The sequence below is a fragment of the Pempheris klunzingeri genome, chromosome 24, assembly GCF_042242105.1.
Source record: "Pempheris klunzingeri isolate RE-2024b chromosome 24, fPemKlu1.hap1, whole genome shotgun sequence".
In the NCBI taxonomy this organism is placed as follows: Eukaryota; Metazoa; Chordata; class Actinopteri; order Acropomatiformes; family Pempheridae; genus Pempheris; species Pempheris klunzingeri.
The window spans coordinates 10,851,257-10,876,693 of record NC_092035.1 but is presented as its reverse complement, the minus strand read 5'-3'; the positions used below and the strand labels follow the sequence as shown (position 1 = coordinate 10,876,693).

Below are 25,437 nucleotides of genomic sequence, written 5' to 3'. Positions count from 1 at the left end.
TATGACACATTTAGGAAAGCCTAGAATGGTTATTGTGACCAAAATAAGATGCTTGATTTGGTTCTTATGACTTGGAAAATGATCCAACAACGTCAAGTATTTGTGTGATTCAGATACATTCACATGAGGGAAACTAGTCAGTCATTCACCCTCTTTTGGAATAAAGGACTTGCGGTCTCTGTTAATCCGACAATGTGTGAAGTCTCGTTATGTGCCAGTGATCATATGAGGCTGTTAGACGTGATCTGATGGAGTGTAGAATGCCTGAAGGTGCTCATTTTGTGTGCAAAGCATAGAGAGCATCAAAAAAACATGGCACATGGAGACAAATGGACTGACAGAAGATAGACAGATAGACACAGATAATGAGTTTGGCGACATCTGAGAGAGCCTCGATGAAGAGAATATTCCTAATTAGACAAGCAATAACACAGATGATTCCAGATTTTTGTGACCGGAATAACGCACACATTTGGTGCATTAGGGATAGCATGTGCAGTCGATACTTGCAGCGGGAGTGTGCATTCATGTGCCTGGTATGCGCATATTTGCAGACAGGACGAGCCCATTTAATGTGTGTGCCCATGCATTTCACTTGTGAGCATGTGTGTAGAAGAAGTGTGACCCAGGAGTTCAAGAGGCCTTGGGCTAAGACTGGATTAGCTGCTCTCAAGGCTGCCGAAGGAATGCGAGGATCAACAAGTCTGTTGTGGCAGCGCATGCACAAACACACACACACACCCATTTCATCGCTGTTTACCTTCCAGCCTATTACCGCCTATTAATATTGCTCCACTCCTCCTCTCCCTCTGTTCTGTCTACTTTCTCAGCGGGAGTATAGACAAAATTAAATTTCATGAAGGGAAATAAGAGGCCATTTCTTTTCATTTACATCAGCGCAATGCTTGGTGTGGATATAAATGCAAATTTATTGACCTTCTATTCGTTAAATGTGCACACAGAGAACTCCACATGTGCAGCGATACCCTCAAAAATGCCGTGCTAGGCAAAAATATGAATGAATAATAACAGATGCAGGAGAAAAAGAAAAAGCTGAAATCAATGGGAAACAGCTAATATAACCATATGCGCCGGTACACAGTTGTTTAAAATGATGAGAGTAGGTTTGAGAGAAGGTTTTTGTGTATGTGCTTAAACACTGAAGATGGATATGTGAGTGAGGACCTGCATCCACTGAATAACTCCTGTCCATCAAGCAGCATTTGAGCAAGGCTGCATCTTCACTTTCATCACTCACTGCTTTAGCAAGCATTTCGTGTGATAAAAGCTTTTTACTAGAATTTGGAAAAAAGTGCAACTAGCAGCATTGAAAGACACAGAGATGTGTGTTCGCTCCCTGAAGGTAGTCTGGTTGTATTCTTCTCAAAGACAATTCTCATGCTCGTGGTGAGGAAGAGAACAGAGTCTTAAAGTTGAAGAAAGGTTTTCGGTTGTCTCATTAATCTCCACTAATCTTTGATGGACTTGATTGCCAAAGCAGCAAATGTTCCAGGAACCAGTATCTCCTTTTATTTGTATTTCCTTCCCCATGTTGAAAATGTGTTTTTAGTTTTTATCTAAGTAGATGCAGGGGTCATACGAGGCGCTATTTGTTTATTTCTCAAAACAGGTGGAAGGGAGCGGGAATGTTTCAACAAAATCATCTGTGTCCTTTGCAAATAGTTCACTGCAGAGCTCCGTGGTGTAACTCAGAAACACTGTGCTGACTGATAGCTGGCATCTACAAGTAGCATTGACTTTTTAGTTTTACTGATGAATTTATATCATTTCAAGAATAATTCCACAAGCTTAGAATATGTGTCGTGTTAGAGTTTATTTTTCAGACTACATTAAGGGAGCAAATCCTCGCTTATGAAAACAGTATAAACAGAGAAAGTAGTCCCTGGAAAGTAGTGATGTGTTTTGTGTAAATTTTACTCTCGTCTGTGCCAGATTTTTTTTTTTTTTAATTCAAGTTCATGCAGTAGCTCCAGGGAAAACACTTCTTTGTTGGCGCCTAATTTTCTCATCAGGCATCAGTCGCCCCTCGCTTCGTTCTGCGTTATGACAGAACAACAGTACAGTTAGATGCAGCACGTAGAGTTAACCTATTACAAGATAAAAGGCATGTTTAGCACAGCCCAGCCTGTTCTACTGATGCGTGAGGAGGAAATATCATTCAAGGTGGAAACAAACTCACTTGGGGCTTTGTACGACAGATCGTGTGAGTGTTTTGCTTCAGAAGTTAAATATAAAATCCATTCTCTTTACACCAACAGACCTCTAGACCCCATGTTCTCCATTTTCATACAGTCTCCAACTGTGACAAATGTTCTGTGGGAAAATCCAAGGGGTTCATTTCCACTCACTGTTTGTCAAAGTGTCAGCAAAGGGCTGCGGAGCAAATTTTGGATGATTTCGTTGTCATCATGTTTCACTTTTGGATCTTATTTAAACCTTGCGGTACACGCTGTGTTGAGCTGCTTTGCCAACTCTCACCACTAATCAAAGATACACTCAACAGACCCAGCGAGAAACAGACTTTATTTGAGCTTTGATTGCTCTCACGGAGCGGTGCCAGTGGGAAGGTGATAAGTCGTTTACCGTGTTAATTCAACACCCCATTAGCACTTATCAGACACTGTTTAAAGTGTTCCACGCCTTGTCATTATTGTTAACACTTTATAGCATTCTTTGCTAGCACATATTTATAGACACACTGACATGTTTCGGTCAGTGGAAGGTTGGTGGGTGTGTTGGGCTGGGTAGCGGCACTGTGTTCATTCTCTTTCCGCTAGGAAATCAATAATAGAGCAGCTGACCCCGCTATGACCCGTGTTGCACGTGCACACACGCATGCACACGTACATGCATGCAGTGTCACATCCACTGTCCGGAGGGAACAAAGCATCGCTGGGCAGTGACGGGTGTGGCGTGGGTCTCCAGGAAGTTACACTTGGCTAAAACTTCCTGGACTGAAACAAGGCTGACGCTCTTAAACTGGGATTTAATTGCTTTTGAAGTGATCGATCCTAACTGCAGTGCTTCATTGTTTTCGAATACGTTGCATCACATTGTTGTTGATTGCATTTAGCTGAGAATCTCCAGTTTATGATAATAATATTTAGAATGTGTTTACCAAATCCATGGAAGGGACCTATTTTGACCTGGGCTGCATCACAGTGGAGTTGTTGTGTTTCTTGCTGCAAGAAGCTGCTGATGACCAGACTTTACATTAAAAAAAGGTCTTCTTGTGATGAGAATAGCAAAGATGTTGATTAGAAAACACAATATTTTAGAGTCTCCCCATAAAAAACATTAACCAAATGCTGAAATCTCTGCTTTAATAATGTTGTTTTTCTGACATTTTATCTTGTTTGATACGAGCTTTTCAGTGGAGACTGGATTGAAATATAAAGAAACAGACTCAGAGGGGCGTAAAGTATGTGACCATGATGTGCGTTAACAACTACCAAGACACAAGTTCCACCCATCAGTAGCCCCGAGGGCTGAAATCTGCTGTGTCTCAGCCTGGTCATGCATTCCTGTCCAGTCATGGAAGACGTGTGGTCTCCATCTGAAGCTGCAAAGTCAGTCCAGACTCCACCTTGTCCTTCAGGAAGAGTCCTGGGGCATGAAAGGGGGCCCTAAAAATGTTTGGGGTTAAAAATAGAGAGGAACTCATTGATCATATTGTCATGTAAAAATGAAGGGATGCAGATGTTTTTACCCGACATGGTGAAGGCATCCCATTGCCAAACTCACGAGACAGAACTATTTCACCCAACTTTTCTACAATTTCCAAGCAGCTCATGCTTCTTAAAAGTCTTTGAAGCGCATGTGCAAGACTTTCTCCGCACGTACATGTTTTTTCCTCAAGCGTGGCACACGTGTGCGATCCTCTGAACACATGTGCGACTGCATGCGTGGCCCGTGCGCACGCATTGCGTTTAAGTTGTGCTTAAACGCTGCCATGTGTCTCATAAAGTCACCGCAGCTCTGTCAGCTTCATCATCAACATCATCCGGATTCTGAGGAGCAGAGCAGCAGGTTATAATCCCCGCTCTTTAACTACCTCACAGGATTAACGAGGTGGATCTGGCACCCATGTGGAAAATAAAGCGTCTTATGGAGACTTTGCTTGATCCTGCTGTGTTAAATGGATACAGTGAAAGAAAAAAAACCAAGTGCATATGCTGTACTTTTGTCGCTGTTACCAGCTCTAAAAGGATCAACATATAATCTCGCACACTCTTATAACCATGAAAAATAAAGACTGAGGCGTTAAGTAAATAAGCTCACACTCTGATCACTCTGTTATAATGGAACATGTTTAGGTCTGCAAAGAAGCAGAAAATCTCAATGCAAAGTACTCAGTTCAAGAATGTTCTTTTGAAATGGCTCAGTCAGAGGACCGGCTTATCTTCAACGACAGTTGTCGCCCCACTTCCTCAAAACACATCCTACATGTCAACTGTTTTTTGTGACATCTTCGGCGAGGAAATCTTGAGCAAAGAGAAGGACGCAACCGTCAACTGAAACGTCGACAGCCGGACTGTGTGAAATCGAGTTTGTCTTGGAAATTTAAACAAGGGGGTAGATTTTTCAAGCTCTGAAGAAAAGAGAAAGTGTTCAGAAGACGGCAGCTGTTAGAAAATGACAGATTAATGACACATGCGTGGAATTAAGAAATGAATTGCCAGAAATTCTTGGATTGGTTGGTTGCGTTGACTTACTTTGCTGTCTTTTTTCCAACGTCATAGCTGTCATGTGTTGTCAACAAGTTGTTTCGGTCTCCGGTTTGATCGTCCTGTGACCCCTAATGTGTATCCTCATATATGGGTGTGTGTAATTGCGAACATTTTTGCATATACTGATTTTGGTATCTGATGGTGACTTTGAAGGTGTTATAGGTATTAGGAAGAAGCTGGATGACCCACGGCAGCAATTTCAAGTGTCTTGGTATGTTGGATTTTGCTCTTCACAGTTGTGGCGAATAAGAGAAGGCGAGTTGGGGCCGCATAAGTTGCATTCCCAGCTCACATCTGAGGCCCGTAGCGTTACGGTTTTTTGGCACAGATGCCAATTCTAATCTCTGAATCTATCTATTTAACATTCCAGGATTGATGGAGTGGCACATTATTTCTCAGGGAGTGGTTTCTCTGAAGCCTGTATGTGTGTGTGTGTGTGTGTGTGTGTGTGTGTGTGTAAGGATCCAGTTCTCACGGTGCCGACTTAGGAGAGCTCTCAGACCGCAATGGCTTCGATGGGAAAGTAATGCCCATGAGGCTACTTACACAACCGTTCTGAATGATTGACAGATAGTGCCCGCACATAGACACACTGTGTAACGTATGTATTGAACGTCTATCTGTGTTAATGGAGGAACATTGGATCCAATAATTCTATTGATTTTATTCCATAACTGTAGCTAATTTATCATCTCAATCACATGTGAGCCGGTAAAAACAATCATTTTCACTTAAATGCTGCCAGTTTATGGCATTCGTTTGGGTAAAAAGTAAAATGGATGCGATAAAACCGATGAAGCAAACTCAAACTCTGAATGAATTAAATGATTGGTCAAAATTTATTTGCAACAAATTTGGTAATAAAGCAATAAAAATCTTCCCCCAGCTTTTCAAATCTGAATATTCACTGGTTTCTTTATGTTCTAGATAGTTTTTTTTAGGTATTGAACTCTTGATCAAATAAAAGAAGCAATTTAAAACTGTTAAACTTGAGCCCTGCAAACTGGATGTAATGGCATATTCACTATTTTCTGACATTTTGCACGCCAAAAGCTTCAATGATCCTAATAGTGAAACTGAAAAATAAGTGTGAGGGCCATTAAAAGTGAGCTCCGTCGACTCTATGACTTCAACAAGGCTACACATACTGTACCCCAACATTAGAGCATCCATCCAGCATGAAGTAACCACACCTGAGGACAGTCATTAGGCAGAACATGCACCACTGGGAAGCCATAGAGGGATCGATGTTTGTCAGTGGACTTGAGATGGATGGTGGGATCTGGAGGGGAGTTAGGGTGGGGTAGAATGAACATCTCCATCCAGTCAATCACTGAATATGGCATCCACAGTCATTACAGCACTTGTAGTTTTAGTGGGTTCCTGATTGACAGGAATTGACAGGAGCCAGTGCCTCCATTGTTCAAGAAGCTTTCATCATTTGTTAAACTAAAATCAGTGTCTGAATTAAGCAGTGATTGATGAAAAGGTGCCATCATCACTACAAACGGGACAAAAATGTACACCCTAGTTTGTTCCTTGGAAATAATCCTTCCTTTTTCTCTGCTCCGTGTGTCTGTTGACTGAAATCAGTCAGACTGAACTGCAAGTGGTTGAAATACTGCAAATGTCATCTGCTCCGTTCTGTTTGGCAGTGGTTTGGCTGCTGCTGAGTTGTGACCTTAATTTGAGTTTCAAATCACTCCATAACACACATGGAGTCCTGGAGGAACTCACATAAACACGCGCACACGTGCACTCCGGTGAGGGGCTGAGGACTGATCGCCCACACTGTCTCGGTCTTCAGTGCTGCCATCAGGCCAAAATCAGTTTCTCTCAGTTCAAGTGGAGCAAGCGGTGCATTTTTCCACTTATTTATGCGTAAAATGCACACAATCCCCAATCCGCCTCCCTCACACACACACACACACACACACACACACACCAATCACTACAAGGGCTCTACTCTCCATACAGGATTAGTAATGATTAACCAGCTTCATTAGTTCAGCTGGCTAGTTTGGTCAGAAAGAGACAGGAGGAGAATTTATTGACTTGCATACAGTTGAATAGCACTTGGATAGAGCTTGGTTTCTGTGTGTGTGTGTGTGTGTGTGTGTCCAGGAAGACTCAGAAGTCCTATGTGAATTGCTTTTCAATTCACCAGCCTTATCTAAAACAACATTTACTTCAACTTGCAGAAACCTGATACTTCACAGTTTCGCAGAAAATGTTATATTTTTATTTTCGGTAAGAACTTCAGTTGTATTGTCATCCTGTTATGCTGCATTCAGGGCAAAAGTTCCCCGAGAGGCGGAAGTGAGCACATCAAACTGAAGCTATAAAACTGGGAGGGACAAAAAAATGAGGATTTTCAAAAGCCCCTTTCTCAGATTACAACCTTAGATATGGGAGGAAGTGCAGGAATGAAATAAAAGAGGAATAAAACAATGGAGTTTTGCATTATCTGCAGTCTCGTTCTTCACAAGCAATTTGAAGGTTTCCCCAACACGCTTTGCAAGCAAATCAGTGGTTTGCAAGGCAAAGTAGGGGTGAGGACCAGTTTCTAGCATGTTAAACACAGCTGTAAGCTACCCCGCCCTGGTTTTTAAGTTCACTCATCGTGAACAGAGGGATCAGCATGTCTTTTTACTACATCACCATTAGAATGAAAAGGATGAGCTATGTCACTTGTCTGCGCAGTGTCATGAAAGACCTTCGCTGAGCAATGTCCAGTTCTTATGAAGCATGAGGCTGAATTTCGATGGAGATATAAATGTGGATCTTCACACTCACGATGTACAGACAGAAGTGTGCAGCATGGCAGCGTAGAGAGAAGTCCTAACAGAGACAAGAAGAATTAGAGGTATATTTTGGCCAGAATAGGAGAGAGGGTTAGTAGGCTGACCACACAAACACACAGTCCAAATACTCGAAGTTATTATGGGTAAAGTTCAGTGTTGCAAACAGGAGTATAATGTCTCTGACATAGAGCCAGTCTGCCGGTGACAGCTGAAAGAGAAATACCCTGACACATTTTTGGATGTAATCTATGATTGTACTGCCATCCACACATTGCTTTGAGCCAATACCACACACACACACACACACACGCTTCACACACACATACACATTACCTCAACTTCTTCCTCTACTATCAGCAGTAGTGTTGATACAATACCTGATTTGCTTTGCTTTTGCTCGCCGCTTACGTAACCATTACGCAACATCATAAGTTTTCAAGGTCGGGCCTCATTATTGCCGCGGGCCCTTTATATTAATCTGTCTTTAAAATGTTTGAAGTTCGCCGGAGGCTTTAGATGTGCCTGCCAATGATCGGGGGGGAATATTTGGAGCCCACACTCCAAGTTGCTCATTCTTGCGGCTGCGCCAGCAAGGCCTCATTAAATTCAAAAGCAGATGAAAAACAATATGCAGTGAAAGCTGATACCCACATATTAATGCCAGAAAAAAATAATATTTATACATTTATTGCTAATTAAGATAACAAAACTTTTAACTGCATGAAAATGAATTATATGATATCAGAAATACAACTAGGAGATGTAATATCTCTGAACTCAAGTCAAAAACGTATCATTTCTGCTGGCAGGTGATTCTGTTATTTTACCAATGCAATGATTGTTATATCCACAAGTAATAAAAGGATAAAAACATGATAAAATACTTCCATAGAGTGCGTACAGCATAAAACTGAAATTCAGCAAAGGCTCATAAAAGTCAACTGAATCAAGCTGTGCATTGTGGGAAAAAGTTGTGTAACTGTTCAATGAATCAAGTATGGACTTCAGCCCAACAGTTGTTTTGACAGTTATACTCAAGTTTTGCATTTTGGTTCCTTTTTGAAAATAAGATAAATGATCTCCAGTTTATGCTGAAGTAAACATGACTTTTGTTGTCAGAATGTGTGAGCTTCGCACAGATTGGCCTCTTCTGCATGCTGGAAAAGAGAAAGACTTGGTTTAAAGTTGTGTGGCCTCCTGGCCAGAGCTAGTTTAGCTTATGTAACCATAATGTAAATATTATTTTTATTTCCATACAGCGTGCACACATACTCACTATGGAAATTACAAGGCAAGCAAAAATACCCAGAGCTGTTCAACTTCCATACTCTTTATTCTGTTAAATTGTCAAACAATTCTTCCAGTCCATATTAGAAATCAAAGGGAAACTTTCAGCGAGCTTTGTATCTCTGCGATTTTGGTAGTATAAGTTTAACTTCCATCTGTGTCTCGGCGTCTGCTGGAAGCCAGATGATGTGTTTTTGTGTCACCTGGTGGACACAAAGGGGGGGGTGCTCTTGGTGCAGCAGGAAATCGTGGAGGAAAGTTGGAACATTTGCTACCAACGTTGTAGTGATACGAAGCGAAATAGGCAAAGTATCCCTTTAATGTGACTCAGTGCACTCCGCCATCTGCGACCATGGTTTGATCACAAATGGGTGCTTTTGCTTCATTAAATGGAGTGCAAATATGGCTTGTTTGGAGCTGATATAATAGGTTTACTTAAAGCTGGGTTCTAACTCTCTGACCATGTGATTTAAAATGTCAGAAAACAGTGAAAAACACCAATGCTATGAAAAACCCAAATATCCGTATTGAAAGTGTTATAAAACATTTGAGAGGCTGGAAGCAATAACTTACTTTTTAATCATTTTAGCATCAAGTGATATAAATGATTTCTGTTAGAGCTGCATATGAACACAACCAGTTATGTCTAAATCACAGCTAGTGCCCTTTTCTTAGCACTGGAATGGGTGGTATGATAATTGCATTTACAACCATAACTGGATGTTTTCCTCACATTATACTCGATCTGTATGACCTCCCATACTGCAGGCTGATAACCTCCCATTTTGCAAGCAATGATAATCCTGTTACCCTTGAATTACTTTGTGTTATGAAACTTGTGTGTGAATAACAGGGATCCATAATTCGGTGGTTATTTTCCCCCGCAGGCAGTGTCAGAGACAACCCAAAACAGGTGGAGGAGCCTGTTAATCCTTAGTGTGTGACAGATACACGTAGAAACGTGCACACACCGACAACGTGTGGAGGGTGGTCAGTAATTACAAGCAGATGTGAACCTTTAGGAGGTTCCAGGTCAGTGAAAGCAATCTATTACGTAGATGCATGGAGCCAACCTGTAAAAGACAAAGACGGGAAAAAAAAAAAAGTGTTGAAACATACTTGTGCATTCCTCTGGATCAGCGTTGTGGCACAGAAACTCTGTTCAAGGGTCATTTAAAGCTAGCTGCCACACAAAAGGGAAAGAAAACAAACCAAAAGTACAATGTGAGGAATTTTGGAATGTTCCTTTAGTGTACATATTAACTATATGTGATTTTTTTTCTGGTCCATCTATGTATAGATGCAGGAAATAAATAAAGGTAACGTGTTGCATTGACTATAGTGAACCACATATCTTAGTATGGGAATAAACATGACTAACTGTGGGTTACTACCAAAAGTAAGAGGAAATTTGTGTGGGACAATGTGAGAGACAGGAATTTCGCATGTTGCGCGATTTTGCACATGCGAGTAAATCTACAGTCAAACCCGCAGAAGTGAGGAGAGGTGAAAGTGACATTTACTTTTGGTGTGGGCACGCAGTGAGAGTCTACAGCCACGATGACAGTGCTAACGTGCTGATGTTTAGTAGTAGATCACCATAGTAGTAGGTAGGTAGGTAGATTTTGCAGGTGCTCAATTTAAAGTTAAATAATAATTCATCTGTGTGTGGCAAAATGTCAAGCCATTATTGCTGAGACATTTCACCCCCACTTTCATCGCAGCACAGCAACAGATTACTTTATGCAAAAAAGCTGTCAGAGCTCTGTTACAGAATGAAAAAATAGGGCTCAGCATAAGACACGCTGACAATTGATATTCGCTGCCAGTGGCATTTGTCATTTGGGCTTTCTTTAAGGTCAGAACTCATTGGACTCTTGCAGGATTTTCACCCTGTTCATTGCTCAAACCAGTGGATTAAAGGCTTTATAATAGATCCTTTTTTTTTTCGTGAAAAGAGGATTTGCGTCATTGTCTCTATTTTCTGTTGCACAGGGCTGTATGAAGGATATTTCCAACGGCACTTGAAGTCAGTGTGTGCATGCGTATATTTCTTTGAGGAGCGGGGGTTGTTCTCTCATAGCACTTGTGACCATGACTTCTCCCCTGTCACTCACACAGGGTCACGTGTGAGGTGGAAACCAGTGATAACACCGTTTTGTCAATGCGTTGCCACGGCACTGCAGGTCAATAATGGTCACACTGATGCCTTTCTAGTATGGAACATTGAGCGGGAAAGCTGTAACCGTGCTATTTATTATTGGCTATTTTATAGCATGGTGCTGTCAATAAGTAATCAAGGACAATAATGATCCTGAGAGGACAGTCACATCAACTGGTACTGACATTTTTACGTGCTGTATAACTGTAATAATACATTTTACATGCAAGGATGTTATAACTGGTTCCAAATCAGCTTGACATAAAACCTGGAGGAGGCTTTCTATCTATCGTCAGAGTGATGCTATTCACCTTGAACTGAGAATGTTTTACGCAGTGCATTACAGCAACAAGTGTCCTGCTGCCTGTGTGTGTGTGTGTGTGTGTGTGTGTGTGTTCAAGGTGCGTTACCATAGTAATATTTCTCTCACTTCCCTAGCCCTTTTGATTTTCTGTGCATGCGTTGCCAGGGAAACCGACATATTCTTTTGCCCGTGGCTTTTTGCGCCATTTGTCCCATTGTCTGAAATAGAACAGAAACCACATGCTGCAGTGCACTGTATGTCAAAACGGCATTAGTCATCTAACTGCACAGTGCCTGGCCGGTCAGTAAAGCCATTAAGCTTTCCAGTGTAACATCTGGCAGATGTGAACACAGAACAACAGTGACAACACAACAACTGCTAGATCTAACACAAGCCTTGCAGCAAGACTTTGGACAGTACTTTATATACATAACATGCTATGGTAACACTTCAATCTAAGTTTAGCATTCATAAGCAGATTATAAATAGTTAATGAGTGCTTTAGAACTATGATGCTTATATAAGCCAAGTGTATGTAAATGATATATGAATGCTAAATAGGGAGACTTCTCTCCAAGCTTTGTCGCTTCAAGAACAGGATGAGACACAAATGTGGTAAAAGAATGCAAAGCATATTCATGATTTATACGGACTTATTTCTGCAAATGCAAAATTGGATTAAGTGGCAGAAAATAACATTTGTTAACCTCAGGGTTATCTGATTAGATCTGCGCAGCCACTCCAGCAAACATCCTCTGTGGGGGGTTTGAAAGTTCTAATAAATACAGAGGGAAACAGATGATAGCAGGTGTGTGAAGGCTTAGCAACCAGCTATATTTTGGAGACAAACATTAGCAGTTAAAGGATTGCGACAATGGCGCATTGGCAGATTTGTCTCTATACAGCCAAACAGTGCTACGTCTCACTAAGCAGCCTCGTCACGCTGACTTCCAAGTTTTTCCACAGTGTTAAGGTGCACTGTTGCTTGACATGTGTGAGATGAGCAGCCTATATGAGCACTGAATCAATGAACCAATGGGTTTGTGGTCCAGTTACATGCGATCCCATTAACGTCAATGGGTTTGACTGGAGAGCTATTATAATATTATCATCCACATTTGCCTTGTGGGTCATTAACTCAACTGATACAGCCAAACAACTCAGCATTTCGGCTACTGCATAGTAGCTGACCATCATTACCTTGGATGACTGTTGCTGGATGTGAGCAGTTTTCTAACCTGGCAGGATAAAAAAAACATTAATCTCTACGGTGTTTAATCATGAACTCAAAATGACTCTTTATTGCTGCAGTGCTGCTCGGATGTCTGAGTAGGTAAACTTGGCCGTTGACTCACAGCGATTCAAGGCCCTAAAGCAGTGTTTTTCGCACCATTAAGTGGAGCGCTAATGTGGAAAAGGGGTTTATTAAAAGAAAAATGTAACTTTCCACACATTCAGCATCATGCTCACATCCATGTTTTTTGAGTTTTTATCCATCCTCGTCTTAGATCACTTTTTGTGACTCTCCCTTTTGGCAGAGGCTTGTTTTGTTTTTTTATGAGAAGAACACAGCCATAGCTAGCACTGAGGACACTGAAGTCATACCCTCTGTATTTTTTTTTCTGGGGATTTGGGGGTTTTAGCAAACTATGGGAAAGTTCTATTAACTCCACCGCAAAAAACAGCAACAAACAGTTTGGCTGATTTTGGTATTTTTAAACTCATGACATATAACTGCTTTAAGGCCAAAAAAAGAATCTGTGTTTCCCTGCCAGAATGTTATTCCTTTCCAAACACGGTTTTAAATACATTTCATCTGCATACAACATCTGCATTGGGGAGCAAACTGCTACCCACAGTCATAAGACTGAATGGTGGTGCATGTTTACAAGTTATTCTAAAATGAAAACTTTTAGCGAAGAAATCTATCAGTGTGATTGGAGGTGGTTGGTTGCAGATGTGGTGTTTTGACCCCTTCAAAGATATTTAGTCTAGAATTTACTTTGTCAAAAGTTAAACCATGAAGGTTGGCTTTGGAACGTCTCGGTTTGTAAATCTGAATGGGCGTCCCTGCAGGTAACAGGCTTTCAAGCTCGGAGTCCAGCCGTTACACCAGGATTTAGTCTTCCCCCTTCGCTCTTCTGTCAGCATTCCACAGGTTGACACTTAAGAACTGAAGCTCATCCATCCCCTTCAGAAACCCTGCTGGGCAGAACCGGCTCGACCGAAGAGAGGCCTCTATTTAACTTTTCCAACTGTTTGTCTTTTCTTTAGCAGTGTGTGTGTGTGTGTGTGTGTGTGTGGCTGTGTACAGGCATGTGCATGTGTGTGCGCCCCCTCAAGCTGCGTGTGAGGTCAAGCAGGAGGGAAAAAGGTTTCCTCAGCCAGCGATAAGGAATGGCATACACCAAAAACACACATACAGTAACAGCTGGATAAAATGCTCTATTAGAGGGGTGGGGGGGGCACATGCAGCTTTTTGTTTTCTCGCTGGACTCGTGACGGACTCGTTCACGCACACATGCGCACACACTCAGGTGGCTCTCCAGGTTGCCCGTTTCCACATCTTGTTTTCCTCCCATGGCTGAATGAATGGCTCTGTTGCTTCACTGCACTGAGTGGGGGTCAAATAACAAGGGAGTGAACAGCAGGAGGAAGGACTTCAAGAAAATATCATCGATAGATAAAGTGAAGCTCTTGGCATCGAGTCTCCAGCGCTGGAAGACATGATGGAATGTAATGTTTTTAAGATGTAAACTGTGATGTGAAATGGTTTTTTTCTCAGCTTGCAGCAGAGCAAAATCAAGACCACATAAACACAGACACATTAGAATACACTTGTAAGCCCTCTGTCTGGATAAGGCATTAGATAAATTGTCTTTCTTTCCCCCCCTTATTCCTTAACCTCTCCCTCTTCCTGACCTCTACTCTCAGTAGACATGGAGGAATGCATGACCAAAGATTCAGATGACTCACATGTTCAAAGCCAAAGCGGTCCATGGATCTCCAGCAATTCATTACAGTTTCACTTTAATTCAATTCCACCTTGATCACAGATTAAGCCGAAAGCAGCAGAGTTAACCTGTCTGTGGTTGAAAAACGACCGCGATGACTCTTTCCGTATACGCTCCGGCGCTATACTAACATCTCTTCCGTTATGCATTCTTTATGCTAGTTTATGTGCGTGGAGAGCATATTGCAAATCCATCAGTACGAGGCCACTTCTTGTCCTCACTTGCTCCTCAGAGAAAGACAGGATTTTATATTTTTTTTCCAAGGCACATGCTGTCTGTGTAGGCTACTTCAATGTTATACATTCAGTCTGGCCTTGGTTCCACTGAAGAATAACATCCGGTGCAGGTGTTGTACTTTTCAGACTTTTCACATTTGTTTTCTAGTTTGTAGGGTTGTGCATGTCATTTTATCTAATATAATGTACTCCTAAGCTCATATGTTTACTCAGGTTAATTCCAGATGAAAAGATGACTCTTTTCAGAAACCTAGACTAATTGTGGAGAAAAAATAGTCAGTGCTATAATCACCAGTTTTCAAATCAAGTCAAATGACTACTGTACCCTAACTGCCCAGCCCTGTGTATTTGTGGAGCATTCATCAGCCATGGAGCCAAATATTGTCTCCACTAGCTGGTGGAGACCAAAACAGAGCTATTTGTTGACATTGCTGAAGCTAATTGCCTTTGAAACTTTATTTAACAGTACTTTTTCAAGATGAAAAACAGCAGCGGAGGGTTTAACAGACGACATGAAAACCCTACTTTTCTATTGTATGTTCCGATAGTCTTATCCTTTGTGTTAACTTTTGTGTACCTCAGGGTGATTTCACCTGGAGCAGCCTGTCGGGGCGGAGTGTGCGGCTGACACCAGTTGATATCCAGAGCCTATCAGAGCTGGAGAGGGCCAGGCTCCAGGAAGTGGCCTACACCCGCTTACACCAGGACTATGACCTAGGATGTCAGATAACCATGCCAAAAGGTGAGAGCATGTGTGTGTTTTTATGCGTACTGCAGACCTGAGTTACATAATTTTTGTGTTTTGCGAGTTCTGGATGGGTGGGATTTACTGCTTTCACATCCTTCAGATAGCATGTCAGACCCTGACATTTATGTGGCCGTTAACTCTGTCAAAGCACATCCGTGATTGACTCCGGAACTCTTCCATGCTGCAAACGCAACTCATTTGATATTCTTAACCCAAGTTTGCTTTGCAAGCTCGAGCAGCTCCCTTAAAGTGTCCAATAAAGTAAAGCCAAAGCTCGAGTCTCTAACCACATCCTCTTGTCATCCCTCAAGTGTGTTTAAGGGAAGTCATGTATGGTCTGTGTTTGGGGAAGCTGGGACAACACACGAATTCAGATGTAAACCATACTTCACACTGGGATCGGGTGCTTCCTGTTTGACGTGGTATCTGTCGACCCCCCTTCTCATGACGGCACGCGACTCTTTTCCGCTGCAGCTGAGACCGAGACCGAGTGCAGCCACCCCACGAGTCACCATGTCGACTCCATTAAAATGTCCTAAATGTTGCAAAAGCAGGCTGTATTTGTCCGTGCGGCCGTACCTTAAAGCTACACAACTGTGTTTTGGTCTTTTAAACCAAACCATGAAGTGAATGAGGGTTTGGAAAAGGACAAAATTAGACAGATTAACCCAGATATGGCAGGAATGGGCAGAGCACTGAACTAAAACTGGCAGGCTTGGTGGTTTGTTTCCCACTGGGCCCGCCCATGCTAAAAGTGTCTACATGCATCACAGTTTATAGATAGAAAAGAAGAATATACATAAAGCCACACGATATAAACCAAATAAGTGAGCAAGATATAACAACTTAATAACCTTCACAATTCTGTAATCAGATTAAATATGAATACTAGAGTGAGCAAATAAATAAAATAATCAAAAGATCCTACATTTCCCATTATGCAACTCAGTAGTATCTTTGCTTAGGTTTCCCTCTCCTAGTAAATTATCACCACCTCTTGTTACAGGTTGCATATTTTTATGAGTTATGAACGTGATTTTTCTCACTCTGACTCATTAATTTGGGTTAATTGGTTTGGGTCATTCTGGTAATTCAAAGATTAGAAGAAAGTAGTAGTTTTTTTGCAGCAGAAACATGCTTTTTCTCCTTTCCTGTCATGTTAATCATCTCGTGACCACTCAGATCTCTCTTTCAACCCCTTGGGTTGAAGTGCCAGGGGTTGTTCCAACCTGGAGGTCCGGATCACTGGTTTGGATAATTTGGCTAAACTTTGTCTGATTGCCTGAACACTTGTTTCTAGCCCCATTAGACTCCATTACAGCGTTGCTGCTTTGGTTAAATGAAATGCGATCATAATCAATAGGATAACACTGCGAAAACAGAAGTTGAAGAAAAGAATTTGAGCTTTCAGTTAATGTTTTACATTCTGCACAGTGTGTAGCATTTTTCTCTGTACTGTATAGGAGTGGAGTGGCCGCCATAGCAGCCAGTGGATTATCCCGGGCCTTGCATTCCAGCTGAAGGTTAAACCTCTCCCCACCATGATTTAATACGTACTTGTCTGTGTTGCTTATGAATTCCAGAGCCCCTAACAGCCGCCATGTGCTTGCGAGGGAGATATTTCAACTCGTGTGTAAGAGCGTGTGCGTTTGTGTGTGAGTGCTATTTCAGCGCCGCTAATGTGGGTTTCAGCCCTGCTGTTTCTCAAATTTACCCGAGAGCCGGGGGTCATGTTTCTAGTGTTTCTTCAACAACGCAAAACAGATTAAAGAGAGATAGAAGTGAGAGAGACAAAGAGGGATGGGGGTGTGATGAGACAGAAAGAACCAAAAGGTTCATCAGACAGTTTCACAACTGGTTGGGAGTTGGACTGGGGAGGTTTGGGGGATTTCCGTACGGCTTTGGGAGCCATCTGTCAAAAATCTAAACCATTTCCTATCTCTGCTCCCCCCCCCCCCCCTCCTCTCACTCTCTCTCTCCGTCTCTCACTGCCTTCACTCTCCATCACAACATCTGCTTTCCTTTCTCCTGTGTCACACCCCCTCCTCACTTTTTCCCACCTAGTTTTCTCTCATACACCCAAAGACTTCACGTCTCATCTCTCTGATTCAAGGCTGCACTTTCTTTTCCAGTTTGGTGTCTTTAAAGGACACGCAGGTTTCTCACGCAGCACCGCAGTGGCAATGAAATTGCAAAAAACAGCAGCGATGTTGAACTTGTTCAGATTTGTCAGAAATGGTTGGACACATGGAGGAGCTGAACCTGCTGCTGACGTAACAGAATGCCATCGAACGTGCTGTGGGAGCAGGATTAAATTTCCTGAGCCCCGCAAGTGACTCATTGGAAGCAACAGAAGGGAACATCTGGAGGTTCAAACTGAGTTTGCAAAACCAGCAGATCAAAGCAAAGACGAAATAATCTGAAGCGTACTAAAAGAGATGGTTTTGGATACCAAAACACCAAACAGCAGAGTGACAGAATGATAGCATTAAAAGTTGCTGAGGTTTCACAAACTGACATCCTGGCCCGAGATGAGGATTCTTCTTAAGGTTGGAAGTGCCACAGTTTCCAGATTTTCCTGATCATTAATCAGCATATTCAGGACTCATTTATCATGCCGACAGCTGACAAAGTGGCTTTCCTCCTTTGAGAGCACTCCAGGCCAAAACCTGGCTGTGAAGCAGTCACGTACGCACGTATAAACGTCCATTTCAGAGCAGCTGATGTGATTGTTTGTAATAACTCAGGTGCTGTTTCTTGTTCCATTTGACAGTTGTTGTACATCTGAGATGTCTATTTGTAGTAAACATAGTCTCAATGCTGAGATGCTAAGTTGCAAAATGTGTTTTTGAGGGGAAACCTGAGTAAAGTCTATAGATGTATTGCACTGCAGTTCAATATTTCCTTGGAACCAAATGAAGAAAACCCTTAAAAGATAACTGGTATTTCTAAACCTGGGCCCTGGCTGCCCACTCTCAGGTGCCGGCAGAGGTGATCCACTGGACCAGTTCCATACGTTTTTGTACCTATCAGTCATTTCACACCCAAAATACATAAAAACAGGGCCCAGTTTATCCCATATTAGCCAGTGCAGATAAACGACTTGATATGTTTTGATGTCTGACGTTTCAGTTAAATGAATTTGAGTTCAGAGACAGTCCCCCCCCCCCCCCTCCGTGGTTAATTTATGTCTGCATTCCTGACATAAGCTCATTAGATATAATAAGGGAGATAAGATACAGCAGATATGGAAACCATTATGTTTCAGATGATTTAGTTTCTTGTTTTTGTTTTTTTCCCCCCGGCACAGATGGACAGAAGAGGAAAAAGTCGCTGAGGAGGAAGTTGGACTCTCTTGCAAAAGAGAAGAGTAAAGACAAAGGTATGCCAAATTCTTTTAACACGCACTCTGACTTTTTGCCAGTTCGCAGGGTTTTCTCTCTATAACTTGTCTCTAACATCTGGCCGTCCTGCCAGTGAGACAGAAGGCCAGTCTGTGGGCTCCACCCCTGAGGCAGGTGAACAGTGAGGTTATAAAAACACAGTTTCTGTATAGCAGGCTTTGACAGTTTATATTTAGCTTAAGAGAAGGGACTCCTTGTAAGGGGACTGGCTCTGAGAAGCAGCCACTCTGCTGCACTAAGCAAAGCAAATTTGGCAGAAAGGGGAAAGGATCGTCGTCAAAGGAGCTCGGTTACAGAGAGGAGCTGGAGATAAAATGAGTCGGCTTTTCTTGTCAAATTCACGAGATTGTGGGAGCTTGTTTACAATAAATACACATGGGAATGACAAAAATACATTCAGCAGTGCTGATTTTTGCTGAGCCTGCAAAATTCTCAAGTAACTGACTGTACAAATGAGTGAATAATGGCAAGTGGCATTAATGGGGAAGGATTTGTTTTGGGGGATTTTCATGCAACTTAATTATGCTTTAGAGGATTTTTGCCAAGAGCGCAGAGGTAGAACCTAAGAGTCCGAACAGGAAGAAGACAAGCTGAGAACTTCAGCATTCAAACCGTGAGTGGCAACATACATACACAGCATTTGTGTTGAGATTTACATGAAAACATTACATGTGTTAGGAGCAGCTACTCAATCCTGCAGACTAAGCGTGTAGTTTATGCATGTTTTGGAGCAAAAGGGTATTAAAATGAGAATTAATTATGTTATATCATATATTCACTGCTCCAGTAAATACAAGAAACAGCTGCTATAGTCTGTCACAGCTGTGTTGTCTGAAAATAATGCACATGCTTTGGCCAGTCAGAACTGGATATTGCTAATGGCAACTGGCAACTGTGAATATAACAGCAGTTTACCTCAGACCTACAGTTGATTATTATGAGGCAAACAACCGGTCTTATTCCCAGAGCGGCATTAGATTTAGGACAAATACTTGTTTTTCTGGAACACAAGAGTCGAGGTGTAGGTGTGTTTTCCCTCCACCATACATGTCTGGCTCTACCCCCTCCAGAGCAGATGGCTCAGACGTAACTGCGGTCTAACCTGCCAAGCAGATTCTAAGTTTAATTTTCTCCCCGAATACCAGCCCTGCGATTCACTTTGAAGCAGGCTCAGCCTTCTCTCTGCAAGAGAGGAACAGAGAGAGACGGAGAATGCAGGCTTCTTTGATGCAGCCACAGTACTCTGAGTTATTGTGACCAGACCTCAGTCAAACTATACTGGCAAATAAGGTTTAACTGCTGTTATAATCTGCTTTGAGTACCTTGCGGGCAAGTTTCTGCCTCAGATAGTATCAAGCAAGTTGTCAGTCAAAGCAAATATTTACTAATTGGTCTCTGAAATACTTTTTGGGACTTCCACTGTATTGTCCTCGCTGGTAAACTGCACAAATCTTGCTTTTTGTGCCCATTAAAACGAAACTTTCATGTTATTTATAACTTTCAGGAGACTGCGAGAGACTCTCCTCATGAATCCATCCAGCTAATATAATATAAGAACGAGGTATTAAAAAAAATGGTGCTGAAAAATCAAGGCTGCAGTTGCGAAGGTGCTGCAGGACTGGAAAATGTAGATTTATGAAAAGATGACACATTTTAATGAATGTGTTCTGGCCGTTGATACACTGTGAGGTGCTGTGCATTATGTCTGCAAAGCAATGTACACTTCAAGCCACTATGTGTGTGTGTGTGTGTGTGTGTGTGTGCATTCACTGGTTACATAAGCCCCGCTAACGCTGTGAAGCTGCAGAGCAAATTCGTTGTGTCACAGTGTTAGTGGTCATGTTGTTCACGAACCGCAGCCCTCCACTTGTGGTTGTGGAATGCATTTTGCTTTCTCTGCCTCACACACACACACACACACGCACAAAGACACACACACACCTACCGAACAGCTGGACTGTTTTTTCTCAGCTCTTGGCTCAGCCTCTGGGACTCTGTATAATGGAATATAGGGCCTGTGATGGCCCAGTATGACATCATCTCTCTCTCTGAAGCGAGCCCTGTGCATATCCTCAAGTCCCAAGTTAATTGCTACTGTATGGTTTTGCTTAACCAGAGTTGCAGCTTCTTGCCAAAGCAAACTCTCATCATACTTTAAAATAAGTGAAAATGGAATAAAGAAATAAGAGCTAGTCAGATAGCACGCTAGCTATTATGTATATATATGTGTGTGAGCGCTGAGCAGCTTCTAAAAGTGACCTGCATGGAGAACATGACATTGCTTGTGGGTGAGAGGCATCGGAGTTGTGTTATTTCGGCCAGAGGCACTAGAATTAGTGGTCTGTCATAGCCAGATTTTTGTTTCCAGCTTTCTCTTTGTGATGTCTTATTTTGGAAAACAGATGTAGTGCTGCAGCAGCACTATATGAGCTTTAACTGACACAGTAAACATGTGTTGTGAGGCTTTTACCGGATATAAAAGGAGAGTTTCATTGGAGATGTGTTTGATGTTTCTGCTTAAAAGAGTTATTTTTGGAGGAAGAGGAAGAAATAAAAGAGAGAGCTCTCATATTGTGCTTTCAGTTTTCACTTAGAGGAAAGTTTTATTCTACACTCATCCTTTTTCTGCCTTTATATGCTCTTTTTCTCCAGAATGCATACCCCAGGCCTTCAGCATACCACTCTCCCAAGTCATAAGTAATGACAGAACACACAGGCAGCGTCAGGACGCCTATCGTCAGGACCCCCCACAGCGCGAAGAGCACAAGGACTCCTCCGACCTCGTCTCGTCCATTTTACAGGTTTACCTGTTTGTGAATGAAATACTGAAAATATCCCTGAGTTCAGATACTTCCTGTTGTTTAATGATCGATATAGATGGAGACAAATTGTCTGTGATCTGACTTTGATAATCTGTCCTGCAGTTTGCGACCAAGCGGCCGTCCAATAAGGAGCTATCCAGCAGTAACTCCTCATTGAGCTCCACGTCGGAGACAGCCAATGAGTCAACGTCACCCAACACGCCCGAGGCTGCACCTCGAGCACGCAGGAGGGTGAGGCGAAACAATAAAACATGAATCCCTGTCTGAGCCACAGACCAGGGATCAGGTGCTTGTGTTTTATTCGGTTGGATCTGTTTGAATGAAACGCGCGATTGACTTCCAGGGAGGCATGTCAGTGGACTCGATCACAGACCTGGACGACAACCAGTCCCGCCTGCTCGAGGCTCTGCAGCTCTCCCTTCCGGCCGAAACGCCGAGTAAAAAGGAGAAGCACCGGGACAAACGGCTGAGCCTCAATCCCATCTACCGGCAGGTGCCCCGGGTGGTCGACAGCTGCTGTCAGCAAATCGAGAAATACGGTGAGCGGCAACTTCACCACTGACGTATTCATTGGTTCATCTGATCACTACAGTGGCAGGTGCTGGAAACATATTGTCCAAGAACTTTTGCCCTTCTCCTCTCAGGTTTGCACACTGTGGGGATCTTTAGAGTGGGAAGCTCCAAGAAGAGAGTCCGACAGGTGAGTTTTCCCTCACACCGATTTCTGACATGGAACTCCATAATCTCTTGTTCTTTGTGTGGAATCCTCGCTTTAAGCGCCACTTGTGCCCACAGATTTTGGCACACAGCGCCGCACTGCGTGTTTCCTAACAACAAATCAGAGGCTACTTTTGCCGAAAGTGGAACGTTTTCTGTGAAATCACACATTCTTTTCCATCCATGTAGAGGCAACAGCATACAAACAAAACCTCCTTTCTGAGAATAGATTGTGTGGTAACCAACACGTCATTGCAAAATGTTGTGTTGTCCGTGGCGATGAAGAGCCAAACACACGTTCCTTGATTATTCCTAAGAAATACACACTGACGACAGCGATCCAACAGAGTTGTGTAGTTATTGTACTCCTACACCTTTCATCATCTACGACCTTTGACTCCAGTGATACACAGCAAAAGAATACATGAATTGAGGTTAAGCTTCATGGGTCAGTCAATGTGGGCAGCATGAGTTTTACATAATCCTTTCTGTTGCATGTTTTTACAACACTGACTTCCACTTGTGGCAGTTACAGGGAATTAGAGACTCTCACTGGTTATTTGCAGGGGGGGGCGGGGTTGTTATTTATTCATTAACAGGTACAAGCACATGTCTTAGGTAGACGTCCAAGGCTGCCTGCATTAAATGGTAAATGGGGCTGTGCTTGTGCAGCGCCGAGTCTTTGCAACCACTCAAAGCCTTACATTCACCCATTCACACACCATTCATACACCTCAGGGTTCAGTGTCATGCCAAAGGACACAAACCAAACCAGCGATCTTCTGATTGCGGGCTGCCTGCTCTTCCTCTGAGCAGGTTTTATATCACAATGTACACGCCACATAATTAAAACGTTACCCCAGTGGATGTTTTGTATGATAAAATCAATTAAACATATTTTAGTGGCATATCTCAATATAAGAGTAAGCACCATTTAGTTTATTCAGCCTGTTGCACAAAGACTTATTGCAGAGACACTTTTCCTTTTTTTTTTTTTTTCCCCCATTTGAACTTCTCAACTGTCACTGACTCAGCAAGAGCGTTCACAAAAGGTTGTTCTGGTTATGAAAGGCAGTGTTTTGTTTGCCTTTTTTTCTAGAGGGGAATTCAGAGGCTTTCATACCGGTGCTGTGGTTCTGGAAAGTCACTAAAATACTGCCGTACGTGCACTTCATCAGATAAATTACCTCGTACCAATGACTTTTCTAGTCATCAATTAAAATGTTGAAGTCATGATGGAAGTGGTTAAATCACTTCACTGTGTAATCCCTTGAATCTAATCACTTTGTTCCCTTGAATGGATTGATCTGCTGTTCTCTGATTAAAGAAAACACAGTATTATTTCCAGACTAGTCTGTGCCACCATTTGGGAATTTGCAGGAGGCAAATAGATAGAATTAAATAGACCTAATTACTTATGTATTGATTGTGATGAGTGGCACCACTGCACCCGCGTATGCTCATAACACCTCGTCTTCCTTATAAACTCACTTATAAATGGTTTGTATTCACACATCTGTAACATCCATTTCTCTTCTGGTCTGTGTTGATACAATCTGATGTCAACATTTACACATATGTCTGTGAAACCAGAATTTATTCGTTCAATTTACGATGAACGTTATGTGAAAACTGGTATATTTACGGGAATGTGCTGTGTCATCATGGCTTTCTAATTCTCTGGAAGTCATGCAAAAGGTGAGATCGAAACAGTTCAAGATGCATTCTGGTAAAACCAAGAGGACCAAGAGGAAGTCAGTGTGTGTGGGTGTGTGCGCCACCCAGAATATAATGTCCATTGTTATGTGCAGAGGATGTTTCTAAACCCCGGCCTTTTCCTCCCTTTTTCCTCTGCTCCCTCTTTTCTTTTTATTCCCTCCTTCAGCTGCGTGAGGAGTTTGACCGCGGCATCGACGTGCAGCTGGATGAGGAGCACAGCGTTCACGATGTGGCCGCTCTGCTGAAGGAGTTCCTCAGGGACATGCCCGACCCTCTCCTCACCAAGGAGCTCTACACGGCCTTCATCAACACCACATGTGAGCCTCCCTCTTTTCCCTCCCTTTTCTTTCTTCATTCTTTGTTGGAGTTTTTGTCCATTTGTTTTTTCTTTTCCACTCAATCCGTCCCAACCTGTGTTGCAGTGTTGGACTCAGACGAGCAGCAGAATGTCACTCAGCTGCTGGTCTACCTGCTCCCAGCATGCAACAGTGATACTCTCCACCGCCTCCTGGAGTTTTTGTCCACTGTGACCGACCACGCCCACGACCGGCAGGACAAAAACGGACAGGAGGTGAGCGGCAGCTTTTATCATTCGCTAAATCTATGAATTAGGTAGCAAAAAAAAGAAACATAAAGAAAAAGCTCTTAGTCGTGTGCACACAGCATTTTGTTTAGCTCGTCTTTCCACCTCATTGGAGTTAAATTACCAAAGATGTGATAGGAATCAGTCTGTGCGGCGGGTATGTACACATATTTCTCTGTGCCTCGTCAGGCCTGAAACCTGCACGAGCCGTCTGTTCACAGGTCGAAGGAGGCAAAACTGCATGTGTGAAAAAAGTTGTGTGAAGCCTCGTGTGGCTCCAGAGGGAGCTGCATGAAATCTAAAATCCTGACTCGCTGACTCGCTTGAGTCAGCCTCGGTCGGGACTATTCCTGATTATAACCGTCTAAATTTCCTACAGTGAAGTGTCATTCTTCATGTGCTTTCTTTGGTCTATAGAAGAAATAGTAGACATGAGAGGATAGAGGAAGTGACATCATGACCTATGATCAGGACTCTGCTTGGTTTCAGTGATATCCTTCTCTGTTCAGTCTCTTTAATGACCAAACCATAGACTTGGACGTGCATGTGTGTGTGAGAGAAGCAGAGAGTGTGTTTTGGCATGTTAGTGCACAGATAGAAGTGTGTTTTGTTGTTGTGCATACATAAGAATGGACTCAAATACTGGTGTGTGTGTGTGTGTGTGTGTGCGGGTGTTTTTTTCCCCCTTCACAACTCCGATATCGGTATCTGAGATCGTGACAGGAAATGGGAACGTTTCACACTCGTTTCACGCTGTGGCCCGGAGCAACACATCAATACTTTGGGTCGCTTGTGGCTCCCGTCGCTCCTTTGGGACTGGGAGTGGAAAGGCAGGAAACTCGGAGAGAGGCAGAAAAAATAAATCCATCACTAAAAGAGTTGTTAAA

The 25,437-nt window shown here is 42.6% G+C and overlaps 1 protein-coding gene across 2 annotated transcripts in view; it reads left to right on the top strand.

Annotated features, from left to right (window-relative positions):
- Positions 1–25,437, top strand: part of LOC139223725 (rho GTPase-activating protein 6-like) — a 66,475-nt gene that overhangs the window by 35,040 nt on the left and 5,998 nt on the right. For both annotated transcript variants that reach the window (XM_070855708.1, XM_070855709.1), the window contains exons 2-9: positions 15,140–15,299; positions 18,616–18,687; positions 21,362–21,510; positions 21,634–21,762; positions 21,875–22,070; positions 22,176–22,231; positions 24,134–24,284; positions 24,390–24,538. In XM_070855708.1, coding sequence (XP_070711809.1) covers positions 15,140–15,299; positions 18,616–18,687; positions 21,362–21,510; positions 21,634–21,762; positions 21,875–22,070; positions 22,176–22,231; positions 24,134–24,284; positions 24,390–24,538 — 1,062 coding nt within the window. The remainder of the gene's footprint in view (positions 1–15,139; positions 15,300–18,615; positions 18,688–21,361; positions 21,511–21,633; positions 21,763–21,874; positions 22,071–22,175; positions 22,232–24,133; positions 24,285–24,389; positions 24,539–25,437) is intronic.